An 18,261-nucleotide genomic window follows, 5' to 3' on the forward strand; every position below is an offset into this window, starting at 1 on the left:
AAAGAAGTTCCAGACCATCACATTAACACAACTATGTTTGACTTTTGGTATGATGACATTTTGACACTAGCTGTAATTTAGCACACCTTGCAAAAACTGTCACTTTTACATTGTCAGCTTACAGAACATTCTTATATGTTCTTTAACATTCTGGCCGATGGACATCTATAGAAATGTCCATCGGACATAAAAATCTGTTGGTTTTTTTTGTCGAAGACATGACAGCTGTCCTTTTTCCTTGGATTTATGTTTTTTGTTCTTCCCGGGCTCCATTGGTTCTCTGTGATTTTTTGTAAGTTTTTTGATAATTTTTCTTTCATTAAACCTTCAACACTACTTGCCGTCTCTGTTTTTTCTGCATTTGGGTCCATCAACAAACACACAGAATGATAATTGTAACTTTTTTAAAATGTTATTTAATTACATACAATGAGTTTTAACTGGATAGCTTTTCAGATTTGCAGAAATTACCTTTTTTTGATCGGAACACATTTTTCTTGTTTTGATTTGAAAGGAGCATCCAGGAATTGTATTTATAGTTCTTCTTTGAAATAATAATTTTACATTGAAGACAACATGAATAATTTATATTTAATTAATAAATGCACATGCCTATTATTTGATCCATTTTCTTTAACTTGGGCATCGTTCAGACCAGCTCAAAGAGAAGGCATTTCATGTTTCTCTTCTTGAATAAAAAGCTTTTGTAACAGCTGGATAATTTTTGCAATGGCTAAGTGTAAACTAGCAGTTGAATAAAATTGTTATATAATGGCTGAAACAGTTAATGTCTGCATTGCTGATTTTCTTACAAAATCATATATAATTGATATGAAATGCATACAGTTATGGAATCTATATGTAATATATGAGAATAATATTATTTTTATCATTTTTCAGGGAACATTTGGTTCAGATAATCAGGTTCTGAATTTGGAGTGGAAAATGTGTTAGGACTCAGACTTGCTTGTTGTACCATAAACAACGTGAGTGTGAACATGTTGCTGTTCCCTGAAGACATTTCTTTTTCACTTTTCCTAGACTGACAGCTTTTTAGTATTTAAAGACTGAAACAAAATGCATAAGATTTTTACAACCCGAAGCCACTTATTGGAGGAGAGGATGGACGGATGAACTAACAGGCAGACAGATTGATGATATATTTGAAGCCAGATAAACAGTGTGTAAAAGATTGTTTTTCTCTCTGCACAATTAAATTAAAATTGTGACAGACCTTTTCTACAAGGTCTGTCATAATTTTTAAAATAAAGCGCAAATAGTGAGCAAATAGTGTATTTTTACTTATTTATGAATTTTAAAGGTTTAACTGCCCAATAGCCCAACCAAGGAACGGACATGCAATTTATCCTTCAACAAGAGACACTTCTAGCAATGTATCACTGTTTTATCTCCTGACGCTTGTTAAATAAAGTGCATATATAACAGGAAGGTTCTCTTCTTGTGTTAGAGTGAAATTTGTGAGGAATTCAGAATTTTTCTCAAATATCTTGGAGGCTAAATTATCCTCCAAGATACCTTTTTGTCTGTGGTGAGATAAGGGCACAGATAGAGATTAAGCTGCTCTGATCCCATTAAAAGGATAGCCTGTAATAAATTCTGCAAGGCCTGAAGTGAGCTGAGCAGGGATGAGAAAATTTGTCAACTACTGATGGTGAAAATCCTCCAACTCTGAAACCACAATGAAGTGACAGATTCTCTCCCCACTCATCTCATACTGTAAGCCCCCCTTCCACACCCTGTAATGATAAGTGAGTAGCTTATGTAGCCCACTGAGAGCTACAGAATGATAAAGTAATAGTCATAAGTAATGCAAGAAGCCATTAGAGCTGTCTTAATGTGTCGTAACACATCATGACAAGTCAGAGATGAATCAGGTCCCACCAAAGATGAGAGGGGTTGTCCTGGGCAATGATTGTCTGTGACTTACATAAAAATTAATTCATTTAAAGTAACAGCATGCAGGCACACGAGGCAATCTGAGGCTCACTGCTTTGATCCTCAGATTGAGAAAGACTTCATGTAGAAAATGCAAATATAAGCCTTTTGTGGAAATTAGGTTAAATGATTATCTTATTCTTAATACTGACAAGTTCTCACAAAAAATCCTCTATCAGATGTTACTTTACCTTTGCTGTTTTTTTTAACTTACTCCTCATTCTTAGTGTTAGTCATCTATTTTTTTTTTTCAATGACAGCCCCTCTGCTAAACTGTGTTCCAACATATCTGCTGTTGTAGCATTTAAATTAGCCCCTTTGAAGACAGTAATCTGAATGCAGCAAGATAGGCAGGAAGACGAGCCTTATGGATGCAGGATTTTCTTTTTTCTTGTTTTTTGCTGCACACACACAGACACCCCCACACACGCCCACACACCCCTGCAGTCTTTCTGTCCTCCTGTCAGCTCAGGGAGGTTTAGAGGTGCTGCAGGGGTCTTTTTCCATTAAGGATCTCATCCGTTTTAGGCCTCGGTCACGTCCTTCCCGGCAGCTAAGCCAACATCAAAGGTGTCGGTGGAAACACTTTTAACAGGTTACCGTTCAGGCCTTTCATGCTCTCAAGTGCTGGTTTACAGTATAAGCAGAATGCACGCAAAAATTACTCCCCCTTTTTTATTTTTTATTTTTTTAATCAGAACTTTTTTTTTTTGCAATCATTAGCACAAACACAACAGCAGCACAAAAGTGTACTTTTATCTAAGTTAAACAAAAGACTTATGTGGTAGTCAACATTTTTTTCATCATATATGTATATATAAAATATTTATGAATGCTGTGACATATATTTGTAATCAGCAACCTTCAGTCAATACTTTGCAGAGCCACCTTGTGCTGCGATTAAAGTTGCAAGTCTTGTGCTTCTTTCCGCAGGGAGCATACGTTCTAAATTGATAAACTACAGATGACTGGCTGAATGAATGAAAGAAAGTGTAGATTCCAGTATCATATGGAAATGCAAATGTCATGAGAAAACACTGGGTCAAAAGACAAAGAAATGCTATGAAACCCAAAATGTGCTATAGGTATGAGTAAGTAAAAAGTCTACAAGATGCTGTGTCTAACAGCAAAGAGTTTTATTTAGCACTGCCGCCGGTATCTCAACAACCAAATTGTGAGAAGAATCCCCATAGATGTCCAAACTGCAAACTCTGCAAAGAGTTTAGAAACTGGCTGCAGAGACAAAGGCTCTGCAGGCTCACTGTCTGCAGGGCCTTTCCTCCTGTAAAGGCTTCTGTCATTTTCCATCCACTTTATTTGTGAATCCTTTGAGTTTATCAAGAAAGACAGGTAAAATATGATAAAACTCTCAAGAGTTTGAGCACATTCTCAGGCACTGGAAAGCAGCATTATATCTGGCGTTACAGTTCATAAACCCACAGAGGCTGTACTTGTGGTTCTGATTTGAATAGCCCTGAGGAGTTGCTGTGGTTTAAAAATTGTTTTGTTTAAATCAGGGTTGAAGTGTTGAAAAACCAGAGGGATGTTTCACAAAACTAGGATAGTGGATTAAACTGAGATTTTCTGGATATCCTCTTCTTATAGTTAATCTTGACCTGTTGTCATGTTTATTACTGTATAAATATCCAGAAGATGTGAAACCAAAAAGAGTAGCATAAATGACTCTGCTGTCAGACTGACATGTTATAATGTTGATTTCCATTGTTTATTTATTAGTTTAAAGTTGTGTATTTGAGGAAATTACAGTAATGATTACAATGTTTTTTAGTTAAGAATGGTTTGGAAATGTATATTTTGGGCTAATTTTGCATGAATCGATTTCCTATTGCTTCCTATTGTAGCGCCAGTTTTCTTTCTTTAGTATAAAGTGCTTCAATTCTTCATAATCCTCCATAAAAATATATTGCTTGTTTGATGTGAGGTATGGGCATACACAATTGATCTAGCGTAGCATCAGTGAGTCTGCTATCAGTCTTTTACTCTCTTGAAGATGCGCATTCACCTGAACTATTTAAGCCTGGCTCAACATACTCACATCTCCTGAGACTATGTTGGACTTTATCCATTTCATAAAGACCAAACCAGTCTCAGGAGATGTGAGTTTGAACCGATGACGCCATATAAAGCCTGACTTTATCTCTTACCCTGGATTTCATAATCCTGTTTTTGTGAAACAGCCCCCCGGTTACTTCCCACAAGCATGCACCAAGCTTTGCAGAACATCAGGTGAGGAGTAAACATGATAAACTGAAGGGGAACTCAGTCAGAGTCCACATGTGGCGGCAGAAGATGAAGGTCAAGCTTTTGAAATGGTTTGGCAGCAGAAGAAAAGAAAAAACAGTTTTAATCAAGGTTGAAAAAAGCAGCAAAGGAGCACATGAGCAGAGAGTAGAGTGACTGTGATAAATTCCCTAAAGCCCCAGACAAAGCCTCGCTCCAAACCTTCAGTCCAAACCCTCCCTTTCTGGATTTTCCATTTTTTAAGCTGCTTTCTTATACTTTAACTTTTTACCCTGTACTATGTTGCCTGATTTTTGAACTGCTTCACACACAAATATCGAGCTAGTAGTGCTACACAGAGAAGTAAGTGACAGATTATGTCAGATGTGTTTTTTTCTGATCTTGATTTGTGTAAAGTTATTTGAGTAAAGAGTACCATATTGTCAAAAGTATTGGGTCACTTACCTTCACACACACACGTACACAAATGTGTGTAACCTTGAAGGGTAAGTGAGATATTTTGGTAATAAATTGTGTATAACATTTGTTATGTGAATAAATTACAATCTATGTTTTGTCTCTCCTAGTCTTAATTGTACTTTAATCTTAAGGTCTTAATAAAACTATCTACATGTATTGTGAGAGCATTACTCTCTTTAATGCTGTGTCAAGACATGACGGGTTTAGTAAATTTCAAAAAAACTGTTATCCTGAACTTTGTTTTGTCACCAAATGTTGCCGCTAATGAGGGAGACAACAGCTTATTTTAAGTTCAACTTTTCTACACAGCATGAGGTCCGAAGATGCAAGTCTGTGCACTCATGTACGTTATTATACACATGTAAGCAAAAGCACAGCCTCAAACATGCGAATGGCGCTGCATGCAATTTCCCTCATTAGCTGAAGGTTACTCTATGGATACTGTGTCACAGACTCAGCAGTTTCTTTTAAAGTGAATTATTCAGATTTGCTCCCCCTCTTAGTTCCAAGCCAGTGGTACATGTTAATATGAGATTAGTCTCACTTTACCCAGCAGATCTTCATATGCACATGCTCCTCCTACCACGCATCTCAGTAAACCGTCCCCTGCAAGCCGACGTCTGAATAAATCAGGATTGCGTGATGATAAAGTTGTGCCAAGTTGCACAAGTAAGTTACAAACTGTTGTTTCATTCAGTGTGTACTTATTCTGCAGTGCACAGGTAAGCTTACAATCTGAACTCTACATCACTGAATAATGTGCTATAAGGGAAAGTGGCATAAAAGATACTTCCCATCTGTTTTAGATGTTTTTCTTCTTTACACTCATAGCGGTTTCAGATCATTGAATAGATTTGTGACCGTTTAGGTTGGACCCAGATGCAGATAAAAATGTGGTTTGAATCAGAGTATTTTAATAAAATAAAGTAAAAAAATAAATACAGAGGTACAAGTGACAAGAAATTAAATGGTTATTTCTGACATCCTCTTTGTACTTTGATATTAAAATTAGTTGGGTGCCATAAAAAAATAATAATGTGACACAATGTTAAACAGAGAAAAAAAATCAACTTAAAGGGCAATTTTTTTTTTTCAAAGGACTATATAAAATTGCATGATCTGGATGTATGATCCAACCACTGCAGCCAAAAAGTAATGTTTCTAATTTGGGTGCAGAAAAAAACAAACAGAATAAAAGATTCACACATTTCTCCAACCTTTTAATAAAGGTGACGATGCCGCTTGGGCGATCTTCCCCTGCCTCTGCTGATCGTAATGGTTCAAACTGTCAGTGTGGCCCAAACGATTTGATTTGATTTGATTTGAAGTTATCTTTCTCAACAGCCTGGGCCTTCGGGGGCACGATGGCAGCAAAGCATGACGGCAAACAGAATGGTCTTACATGAAAACGAGTTGAGTGTGTTTTTTTTTATATATTTCGGTGAGAAGTTACAAGTTACATTTTTCTTTTAAAAACGTATCTTACCGTACACCTCTAGTTTTCTCTTTATAGTTTTAAATATGCGATCTTTCTTTTGCGTCTACCAAGTGACTTTTATTTGAAAAGTGGAAAAAAAATATGCTAAGAAAGAAGATGCTGCCTTTTGTTCTGCATGACTCTTCTGTTGAATCATGCTTGACGTCTGCGTGAACCTCAAAGACGAGCGCGGATAGAGTGCCACGCCTGTGTTTGGAGAATCAGAGCCCAAAATAAGAGCAAAGCCACACACTGACACACAAATTGAGGACAAACAATGATGGCTGTGCTGCAGTGTTGTGTGATTTTACCGTGAATGAAGATGCAGAGTGCAGCTCCATGGCTTTGTATTTGCATGTTAGAAATCATTATCAGAGCACAGGGAGCCTATTCTGTATGTATTCTCACATAATTACCTTTCCCTGCTCTAATTATGGTGCAGCAGGGACACATTGAATCCTCAGATCCTTCCCTATCTAAAATCCCTCCATACAACTTTTTTTTTTGTTAGTCACATACAGGAACACTTCTATTTTCTTCCTTAGAAAATCAGATCTGCTGCCAGTGCTCCCTGTGCATCTGTCACTCATCTTTGTTCTTCGTCGTTTGTCTGTTTTGCTTTGCCTCGCCTCACCTGCACACAAAAAATGTCTGGAAGGTGAGACTTCAAAAGTGAGCCTTTTATATTTGACATCAGAGTTTACGTCTCTGTCGGAACAACCTCATGAAAAGTTGTCAACCAAAATGACATTTACTGGGCTGATTTGTATGACAAGCGGAGGGCAAAATCCAATTTATGAACGCCACAAAGCAGGATTTAATCAAAATGCGAAGTAGATGCAAAGTTAATAGTCTGCTGCAGTTTTTAGGGTAGGCTGCAAGAAATTAGACAGGCAGTGTTTGTCATATTTTGGTTAATTTACTTCTGAAAAAAAGCTGAGAAAGAAAACTAAAGACACTTGGGTTTTAAGTACTGCTGGGCTAATCAGTGGACAGCTGGACGATAAATGCTTTTCTGCCAAGAACCAATATGCTACTTTATTTTTAGGCACCAATTTAATTTTCTTTGTGTGTGGAGACTTCCATAACAAAAGGCTTACAACCAAAAACATTGCATAGAGAAGCCTTTTCCTCTGTCAGTTTTTATTAAAACCTCATCTCCACTCGGAATTTTGATGTTCATTCATATGCACATAACTTAGAAAACTGTTAAGATGTAAATGTGCCCGAAGGCAACAGTGTAGCACAACGAAATGAAAGCTTGATGCTACGATCTGTCTGAATTCTAAGAAAGATTCCTTATAGGAATAGGATTAAAGAAGATTTAAGCAACATTGAACCTGAAAAAATTGTTAATCTATGTCATGGTCAAAGGTCATAGGACAGGAGACATGCAAAACTATTCTTACTAGTTAAAAGTGACCATATTTTGGTATATTACAATCATAAAATCTATGATATTTTACCTGAATGTTATGGGACACGTAAAAACAAAGTAGTGAATAATTGCAAAATAAGCAGAAAACGATAAATGAGGCGAGACCTGCAAGCCAGTTCAGACAGCCAACTCGAGCTGGCTGCAGCTTCACATGTGCTCTTTCTTACACTCTGTGGAATATATCATGCACACTCTGACAATTTGAGCTATCTACTTAAACTGCCAGGCATTCTGCTGCACTCTGCTTTTCAAGCTCTTCTTTCTGCCTGCCTGCTGATGCCAATGACTGCTTGGATCTCTTTAGCTCCTGCACCAGGCCAGCACCCTCGTTGGGCTCCAAGGTCAGATAACCTCTCCACCCTTGCTCCAGAGGGTAGAGATTCACTCATCACTCCATGGCATGCTGAACAGCGTGGCTCTGGAGCAAAGAGATCAAAACCAAGGCACTAAACGTAAACTAACCACTCACACTGTAATATACTATATACTGTATATATATATATATATATATATATATATATATATATATATATATATATATATATATATATATATATATATATATATATATATATATATATATATATATATATATATATATACATGAGCTATGTGACCAATCTGGTTTAATTGTTTGCTTGTTTTTTGTTTTGTTTTTTTCAAACAAAAATCTAAAAAGTGTGTTGTACTTTTGTATTTATTCTCTATGTGCAAAATTTTTCTTTTACATGTGGAGATTTTTGTGGGTATGTCTCTACCAGTTTTGCGCATTCGTAACCTGAAACTTTTGACCATAATTTTTTCCAAAATGACTCATCCTCAGTCAGATACAATAGAGAGCATACTGTATGTGAAAAAAAGCAATTGCCACATTTTGTAACAGACTTGCAATTGAATTTTTGTCTGAACTTTGACTGGAACATTCTTACCCATGAGATAAATTATTTTAATGTCGCTGAAGGCATTGTTTGTGAGGGATTTTATGCATTTGTCAGAGTGCAGGAGACTATACATGCAAATGCAAAATACAAGTTTTTTAAATTACTTTCCTCCCAGTCAAAAATGACATTGTGGGCATCGCAGTGACGCAGGAGTAAAGAATGTGACCCACATACACAAACTTTAGTCCTCAATGTGGCCATCACAGGTTTGAGTCTTGGGCCTATGACCTTTGCCCCCTCTCTCATGACCCACTTTCTTGTTCGACAACTGTTGAAAAAGGCCTCTATATCTGGGGAAAACCTTTAAAAATATATATGTGTTGTTAGTTTATTACATAAAGTTCTGATTAGGCACACGATGAAACACTGATGTATGTGGTTGTAACACAGCAAAATTTGGGAAAGTACAAGAGAGGTGAACACTTACTAAGGCATTTTAATTACTCATGCATTTACAGAATACATTGTTGAATATTATAAACATCTATTAATAGTCATTTTTCAGTTATAGGATCAGAATCATATTTATGGACCTAAATATCCTGAGCATCAGTGAGTCAGCTAGAGAAAATGATTCTGTTTTAGGCTTTTGCTAATCTTAGACACGTGTTTTATTGGCTCATTAAACCAGTTTTAGTCTTTTCAATATAAACAGGATGATTAGGTATTTATTTGTAGATAAGTAGCAGGGCAACAGCTTAAAAACTGCTGCACGACAAGTTCTACATCTATACTGAGAATAATAAAGTTTAAATAAAAAATGCTCATTCTGTAGAAAGGAAAATGTACATACACTGTGAATATGAAAAAGGGAGATTGCATAGCTGTAGATATATATTATTGCTGGATCATCAGTTCACATGTGAATGGCTTAAATAGCCCACAGAGAAAGTACATTTTTCTGTGAACCATGCTTATTTAAATACAACAAGGTGAGAAGTTCAGCTCATAGGGGATTTTCTCCGAGCCACTCAGCTGCTTTCTGTGGGTTTGGGGGAATCAGATGAGCTCTCAGCACCTCATAAAGCCACCCCATAGTGGCCTCAGGCCTGTCAGGGCTCCAGCTAAGCAGGCACAGCCAAGTCAATCCAGGGCAGACAAAGAGGACAGTATCCCTGATTCAATATTAGCCTCTTTCTGCTCCACGTGGCCAAAACTCATCTTTCATGCTAGCTTTAAAATCTAAAGGGGAAAACAACTATAATAAAACTAAAACACATATTGAATTAATAGATTGAAGCTGTTTGTTCAGAAAATATATTGTATACATTAAAGTAAACCATAAAACAGCCCATTTATTACAGATTTCTAAAATCTTATACATTTTCTAAAAGGTCTATAGTAGCAAGTAAAGTTTTATTGGTAAAAGAGTTTGAGAAAAATCATCAATTTGAGTTATGTCCAATTCCAACTCTTGTCAAGGTTTTTTTTTCTCCAAAACTAAACAATTTGCGCCATCTAATGTCTAGAAGTTGACATAGCTATGTGAATAACACAAATAAACATGAGCGCTAGAGGGCAGCATATGTTTCAACAGAAACGCTGCCCTCTAGAAGAAAACACTTCTCTGATGGAGTGTTTTCTTATATACCTGTTCTGCATATTTATATATAGATAAAATACAATAAGTAAATGAATAAATGTCGTTATTTATAAGACAGACTTTTTGTTATAATGCACAGTTTTTTTAAGTTAAGATGTCTTTACTTTATCAACCACAACACATGTTCTCATTAGGCCAGCTGTTGATTATAACACACCCTATTCAGCATAACAGAACTTTCATTCTCAGAGGTTAGTTTTTAGAATAAATCCCCCCACATTATAACCTTTACTGTGATATTTAACATAGAACCCTTGAAAGTTGATTTGACAATTTTGCTTATTGTTGGAAAAAATGACTATTCTGAGTTATAAATAGATATCAAAAGTACAAACTAAAGTACTGTATGATTTATCAATCTAAAAAATATATGTATATTTTTTGGGCAAATTAAGTTTTTACCTCAATGGTTACCTCCCAACAGTAAAGTCTGTCAAGTGATTTCCTTTTTTTTTTCTTTACGTGAGCATGGAGTTGATGTAAAGATTCACAATTTCCAGAATTATTGATATCAAGTCCTGTATAAGGACTGCTCTTAAAAAATGTTTCTATTGCTTTTTTTTTTGTTGTTTGCTTTTTACTTTGACCTCCATGCCTGTAGAAATTAGCTGCAAATGTGATCAGCCCAAATGAAGTGCCATTTTGTATTTTATATGAAACAATTTGTTAGTCGTAGCTATTGTACTCTCTGACAAAAATATGTTGATAAATGTCCCTTTAATTTAACAGAGGGCACTATAATAAGTAAGACAGCCAGACAATAATGTAGCTTTGTAAAACATGTTATCTTTTGACTCCAATTTTAAAATTTGTTTAAACATTTCATAAGGTCTGGCTCAGTTTTAAATTCCCTTGCAGTTAGGAACAATGTGAACTATGAGGTTCAAATACTCAGAAAAGAACCCAGAATAGCTGAAAGCAGGTGTGAGGTTAAAATGTAGGAGTGTTTTGCTTTATTCTGAAATTATTTGTCTCAAAATAAAAAGAAAAAGGTTTATGAAAACAGTGCATCAACATAAGAGACAATACCAACAAATTATTAAAAACGGGATCTCTTTGTAGTGTTTATAGTAGTGCTTTCTGAAAACTACAAATATTCTTGTACCACACTAAAAGTAGGAAAGACAAAAATAATATGGTAATGTGGTATAATTAGGCCTTCTGTTACATTGTGTTGTGATAAATAGACAATGGTAGACAATGAAAATCAAACAGATTTTATTCCCAGAGTTCAAAATGGAGCATTTCAAGTTTATGGAAAAAAAAAAATGAAATAAATCCCGGACATGTATTCCAATCTCCAGATGAGGTCTGTTTTTACAACAAGCACTTCAACATAGTTTTCTTGGTCTATTAGCAACCTGAGCTTTCAGTAAGTAATAGCTTTGGTGATATATTTTTTCTAAATAAATACATTTTAATAAAACTAAATCTTATTTTTTTTTCCCAATCATCTTATTATTATTCTCCTTAAGCATCTTAGTGTTACTAGTAACATGAATTTAAGAACAAACATAAGCTAGTTACTGGGCAACAACCATTATCTAAAGCTGTGAGATGTTTTGAATCAGTCTGTGGTTTAATCTAGTGCAACTGCATTTCCAACAGGTGATAGTACAGTAAGAGAGGGCAGCAAAAGAAAGGCCAAACATACACATCCTTGTTCTGTCCTTGACTTTTTCCTGTTCTTTGTTTCTCAGTGAAGTATTCGGTGCAGGTATCTCTCTGGATTACTTTCTCCTGTTCTCCTCAGCCCTGAGCTGGTTGTAGTCGCTCTGTCAAAGTTTCCATTGGGGTTTTGTATCTCAGTTAGCACTGATTCTGCACCAATCTCTCCTGAAGTCGCTTCAAATGAGGAGTGTCTGTAGAACTCTAGACTTCTCTTTGTCTCGGCTCTAAAATCCCTGTCCTCGCCAGCATCTTTTCCCTGTCTCCTCGGAGCGGTCTCTCCAATCCTAAGCAACAGAGATCATTGTTAGAGACGAAAATGGTCATTACAGGTGAAAGCTTAGTATATAGCAATGCATGATATATTGGTATTAACATGAGAGTCGGCCAATGTTAGAACAGAATAAAAATACAAATAACCTTTATTGTTCCTCTGTGGGGAAATTCACTTTGTCTTTCTCGTACTTATCTGTATCTTTCTCATATGCAACCCTGGGTGACTATTAATAATCAATGTTTATTTCCATCTTGTTGCTGATTGTGTGTTTTAGGAAGAGGAAAGCCATGTGGTATTTGTTTGGGTATGTGACTTAAATCAGTACCTCCCTGATATGTGGGTGGTTGTACCTGAGGTTATTGAAGGCTCGCAGCCAGTGCGAGCCCATCGCATCTCTTCCATTGGTCCTCAGCGCTCTGCGGTGACCTCGACTCCGAAGCGCTACTAAGGCCTTAGCGAGTTCAGCCTCGTCTCTGTGTCCCCAGACGAGCTGGGCCCTCTGCTCGGCATCCTCATCTCCAGCTGCCCTAAACAACCTCTGGAGCTGCCACAGGTTCACGGTGCTGAAAATGTTTCCTGAGCCAGACTTCCTGTTCCTCCGCTCGGCCAGACGCCACAAGGAGGAAGGACTAGCCACCACAGAGGGAGAAGCGGAGGCAGATCTGGTATCCATCCAGAGAGAGGTGGTAGAGGTGGTAGACACACGATTTACACAGGCTTTATTCTGTGGGGAGAGGAGGAATTGTTTCAGATTAATGTGTTGACCAAAAAGGAAAAGGTTGAAAGGGTATACAACAAGTGACTTCATCAAATTCATCTGTTTCTGGTGCTTTACTAATGACAAAGAAGTGAGTCCTGCTGAGCCAGGAAATGGGAACAAAACCACATCCTCACTCCATGGGAATAAGTAAAACCACAAGACAGCAGCTGTCATGTGACTGAGAATCCTCCAGTCAGCTCCAACTCTTAAATCCTGCTTGAAGGCAAGTGACGATCAGCACTTTAAAGCCCATTACACTTCAGATGGCAACTTTGTCTGCCTTTACGCACATCCGTTAGAAAGTGGGACAATCACAACTCGGTGCTTACTGAATGGCAAAAGTCACAACTGAGTGATTGTTTTCTGCTCAACGTGCTTCCTGCTCAGCTGTTCAAATGAATATATGTTAAAGAAATGGGGCACAAAATTTCTCTTTGCACAACAGATAAGACGACAGAATACAAACCTACAATGTAAAGTCAGAGCGGTTCCTGAAATGTCAATTTATCACTAATTTGGTAAATGGCAGTTAAGTCACAAAGTGTACTCTCATTACTAGTTAATTACCGCTGACTGTTTCTTTTTTCCAAATACACTGGAATATGACTATGTCATAAAAACATGGCTTCATCAGGAAACATATTTTTACCTTCCATGTAAAATAAAGTAGCAACTTATTTTCCCAAAGTTTTTAGTTTTGAGTTCATAGTCACAAACATAAATAAAAAAAAAACATGCTGTGTGTTGCAAAAAACAGCAATTCCCCATTATTTTTTTCAGATTTTTGCAATATAAAAAACACAAACTTCAATATACTTTCTTTGTATGCTGTATGTACATATTTTGTATGTTATTTATGTGATACGGCACAAAACAGTGGAGGACAGGGTTGTGCACACACACATCCTCCTGTGTGTAATTTATTCTCAAAATAAATACAGCTGTTCTGTGTATTGGTCAGAGGTTTGGTGGAGAACATTAGAGAAGCAAAAGCATCATAAGAACCTAAGAAACACAACAGACAGGGAGAAGGTTGTAAAGAAGAATGAAGCAGGGCTAGGTAAATCAATGTCCATTTCATAAAGCTATGTTCAGTCCATCATCTAAAAATAAAAAAATATGTGACACAGCTGCAAACCTGCCAAGACATGGACAACCATCTACACCAGGGGTCTGCATGCTGAGGCTCCAGGCAGGTCATTAGGCTCTTAGTTTAACCAGTTCTTCTATTTAAACATTCAATATTGTGTCTCACTATAAAAATAATAGGTCTATATTCCTGCTATGGTATTTGATTTAACATTTTATGTACTCTATATTTTAAAACAGCGCAACTTTCCTAAAATGGGGTCAAACAAACTCAACTGATGTTGGTATAGTAGCCTGCAGCCTTTCTAAATGGAGCTTTCATGTGGGGGTATTTTCTGAGTAATATGCCTTTTTTTGTAAAGATGATTTGCTGCTTAAGAAAAAAGATAATTTAGCTTGTGCATGGTAAAAATTGCTCTTTGGACTTTTGTCTACATTAAGAGGCCATATGAGGAGAACTTTAATAAGAGAAGCAGGAACGCTTCTATCTATCAGGTGGGAAAATCTATTAGCAGTGCGCTCCACAAACCTGGTCTTTATGGAAGAGAGAAAAAAAAACACTGCTTGCATTTTCCACCACTATCGGGCATAGCAAATTAGTGGAAGAACCCTATTGTGTTCGAATGAAACCAATATCCAAAAGGATGTGTGTGATGGATAACTCATACTGCACTCCACATCACCCTGAACAAATAAAATAAAGAAATTCAAGGAATTTACATATTTTTTATGGCACTGCGTGTTCCTTTACTACATTCAACCCTTTCACAGTTATTTCACATTTATTATTATTATTAAAAGTAATAAAAAGTAATCTATTTCAAGCAGATCATTTTAAAGATTTGCATGTTTAAAGCAGCTCCTCGTTATTCACTAGTTTGTTAATCAAAGTGAGTTTCACATCCTCTTTTAGTTGAGCTGCAAGCTGCACAGTCTCTGTGCCCATGAAGCCAGAGCACAGCATACTGTCTCTATTATACATTAACTAGTTCAACGGGTTTCACAACTGAGTCAATGATTGCAATCAGCTCATGCAACATTTAACACTCCACGTTTGTTATTTTATAAAAGAACCCGGACCTGCAAAAAAAAAAAATTGTCTTAAGGCACTTTGAACTGCCTTGTTGCTGAAATATTCAGTGCATTTAAACTTGACGAAGTGTATAATAGTTGCATGAAGATTGCTGGGATAAACTTTTATTCAACTACTTTCAGAAGGAAAGGATGAAAAGTTTGATTATGTGAAAAATAATAATGATGATAATAATAATAGCAATAATAATAATAATAACAATGGGCGCTTACCTGAAGATTTAGTCCATCTTTCCGTGGTCCTCCACTGTTTGTTAAATAGAGCAGAAACCGCAGTAGGCGACGACACACTGGTGCAGCTCTGTTTGTGGTGCTTCGATTTGGCTCCTTTCAGTTGAGTGTCATTTATAAATCAATGACGTAATAGGAATGGAGCGACGCGCATGCGCCGGCCTCTGGAGTCTGGTCAAACTTGCTATTTCAACCAATAACGAGTCTGGAGGGGTGTGGATGGCGCTCGGCTCCGCCCACTGTCCACGTCGGGCTTTCAGGTCGTAAGCTCATTGACGTCAATGAGCCTGGCTGGAGCGAGGAGCGGCTGTCATTAATGTGAGAAAGGAAGTAACATGTGAGGATCCTGCGCTGGGATGACGCATGCAGAGCTCATGAGCAGTGGAGCTCTATCAACAGAGCTGGCATTATTAAAAAAAGTCCCAATGGTGACCAGTCACTTAAATAACGATGCAGACTGGTTAGTCGATAAAGCTCCGCATAGGCTTATAGATTTATCTAAAACGGCACATGTGCATTAACTGGGAGAAAACAACTATTACGTGCATGGATGAAAACACCGAGAGTCCGTGTGTACGTCGATGTCGTTGCCATGTTGTGAGGGGCGGTTTCGTTGAGACACACACACCGTGAAACATTATGAGAATAATGTCCTTGTTTCGTTTTAGAAATTAAAGGAATAAAGAAAAGAAAAGAAAAATAATAACCTTTCCTTTTCCATAGAGCATATTTCTACCAAGTTCGGTCAACCCCTATCACATCAAAAGCAACAAAAAAGTTAGAATATGTGTAAAAGTTCGACATTTTCTGTCAAAGAAGGTGAAACTGATATGATATAGCTTTATTATAAAATGAAATATATGTTTGTAGTTTTTATTATTATGGGTTAGAGACGATGAAATCCTAAATTATGTGTCTCAGAAAGTTACAATTTTAAAGAAAATTATTTTTAAAAAGTTACATTTTAACCTAGGGCTTGAACAAACACTTGAATAGCTCACTTTATGTGTATTGAATCTATCGTATATGTTTTAAATCTTTTCAAATTACTTTTTACTCCATTCACTTTTTAATTGTAGTAGTAAGAGCAATCATAGGCATTTAATAGTTATTTATTATTATGATAAATAATGGCAATATTATTTATCATGATATTGTCATCTATAGAAATTGCCAATAGAAATTGGTTAAACGTAAGGTTTTGTGTTTCCTAAACTTGGAAATCCCTGTTTCCGAGCACCGTTATCCTGATTTCTAAGGCAAAGTTGCCACTCCCAGCATGGCTGATGGATCTGGACAAAGACGTCCATGGCCTCTCTGTTCTGCGTCTACGAGTCTGAGGAGGAGTAAAGTTGGAATTACAAGACGCCCCCTCCACAGACTGTGGATTCAACAGAGGAAACGGAAAAGACGAAACATAGCCTGCAAGAAGGTTTGTCATTTCAAAACCCCGGGCTGTGGAAAGAACAGAGAGCCCCTCTTTATTCCCAAACTTTGGTTTCTTTTATTGGACCTCCGATCCTCCTGTGAAGATTACTTTACTTACACTGTTTTGTTTTGTTTTTTGTTTTTTGGGGGGGGGTTTTACCATCTTTTCTCCAGCTGTTTGCAGCTGGCAAAAAGCACCCGCCCTATTCGGGAGAGGAAGAAGAAAAAAACTCGAGTCTGAGCGGAGAAGAGAACTGAGAACAGAGAGAGAGAGAGAAAAGTGAGAGAGAGAGAGAGACAGAGATGGCACCCCAACTTCCCCAGCCTCAGGTGAGGAGCAACATTTCCAAGTTCCTCCGGAGCTTCTTGGGAATCACCCGGATCCTGCAGATTGTGTTCGGAGCTGGGCTGTGGATCACAGTCGCTGCCAACAAGTACGATGGTCCCATCCACTTCGTCCTGTTCGTCGCTGTCCTGTTCTGGCTCCTCACCCTCGCCCTGTTCTTCATCACCCTCCTGGACAAGCAGAACCTGGTTCCTCTGCTGGGAGGAGAGCGCTGGCTCTGCACCAACCTGACGCACGACGTGGCCGCCGCCGCGCTTTACCTGCCGGCCATCGGAGTCATGTTCTACAAGACGGAGAGCTACTCCTACTGCAACCTGGACCAGTACCAGCACTTTTGCCTGTATAAGGTCTACCTGACGGCGGCCGTGTTTGCCTGTCTGTGCTGCCTGAGCTACCTCCTATCGATCATCTATGGAGGGTGCAGGAAGAGCCGAGGAGAACAGACTGTCATCTAACGACACTGGATCAGGTTGAGATGAGGGATGGAAGAGGAGTATCCACTGCAAGATGAGGAATAGTTCCCTTCACTGTAATTTTACTCAAGAACTGCCTCTACTGTCTCCCATCGTGGCTGTTATTGCATGAAAAGCAGCTCCAGGTACAAAGGTCAAGAACCCCCTGAGAGGGTTTGATTGGTTGGAGTACAAGTCTCAGTATTACTGCCTTTTCTATCACAGACAATAGTGTAAACAATAATGCAGAACTTTTCTTGAGAAGCATTTTTATATGTAGACTAATGGAAAATAACCTTAATATTCATTTTAACTCAGTCCTAAATCATCGGAATGCTGCAGATTTATTATAACAATTATTTTTTTATCTTCTTACACCTTTTTTTTGTATCGACTCACGACGCTTTTTCTTTTGTCTATATTGCAAACATCCAGTTTCAGCCTTCAAGATGGTAACAGTTGCAACCTCCTGGATGTGAATGGTGCTGTATGCTGAACAAATATGCTCCTAATATAATTTCAGAGAATATGAATAAAGATGCCCTGGTTGAGAATCAATGAGATGTTTCTTTACTTTACTAAATTTTATTAAAAGCAACCATGCATAGTGCTAATTCTTTGTTAAAATCACAACAGAAATCCCACGCAGAAAGATAATGGTAAACAAAGGTACAAATCTTTGTAAACAAATCCCACTAGTTGTTGTATATATATATACAGTACAGACCAAATGTTTGGACACACCCTTCTAATTCAATGGGTTTTCTTTACTTTCATGACTA

At 37.5% G+C, this 18,261-nt stretch overlaps 2 protein-coding genes across 2 annotated transcripts; one reads left to right on the top strand and one right to left on the bottom strand.

Annotated features, from left to right (window-relative positions):
* Nucleotides 1-11,337: 11,337 nt before the first annotated feature.
* LOC106699701 lies at nucleotides 11,338-15,359 on the bottom strand. Its single transcript, XM_014469721.2, has 3 exons — nucleotides 15,236-15,359; nucleotides 12,432-12,805; nucleotides 11,338-12,091 (listed from the first exon to the last, which is right to left on the bottom strand). Exons 2-3 carry the CDS (start codon nucleotides 12,752-12,754, stop codon nucleotides 11,833-11,835), a joined length of 582 nt encoding a protein of 193 aa, XP_014325207.1. The 5' UTR covers nucleotides 12,755-12,805; nucleotides 15,236-15,359; the 3' UTR covers nucleotides 11,338-11,832.
* Nucleotides 15,360-16,544: 1,185 nt separating this feature from the next.
* Nucleotides 16,545-18,037, top strand: marveld1 (MARVEL domain containing 1). The gene has a single exon (XM_023327161.1). The coding sequence runs from the start codon at nucleotides 16,985-16,987 to the stop codon at nucleotides 17,480-17,482; it is 498 nt and encodes a 165-aa protein (XP_023182929.1). The 5' UTR covers nucleotides 16,545-16,984; the 3' UTR covers nucleotides 17,483-18,037.
* Nucleotides 18,038-18,261: the final 224 nt, after the last annotated feature.

This window comes from Xiphophorus maculatus, chromosome 22 (genome assembly GCF_002775205.1).
Source record: "Xiphophorus maculatus strain JP 163 A chromosome 22, X_maculatus-5.0-male, whole genome shotgun sequence".
Lineage (NCBI taxonomy): Eukaryota > Metazoa > Chordata > Actinopteri > Cyprinodontiformes > Poeciliidae > Xiphophorus > Xiphophorus maculatus.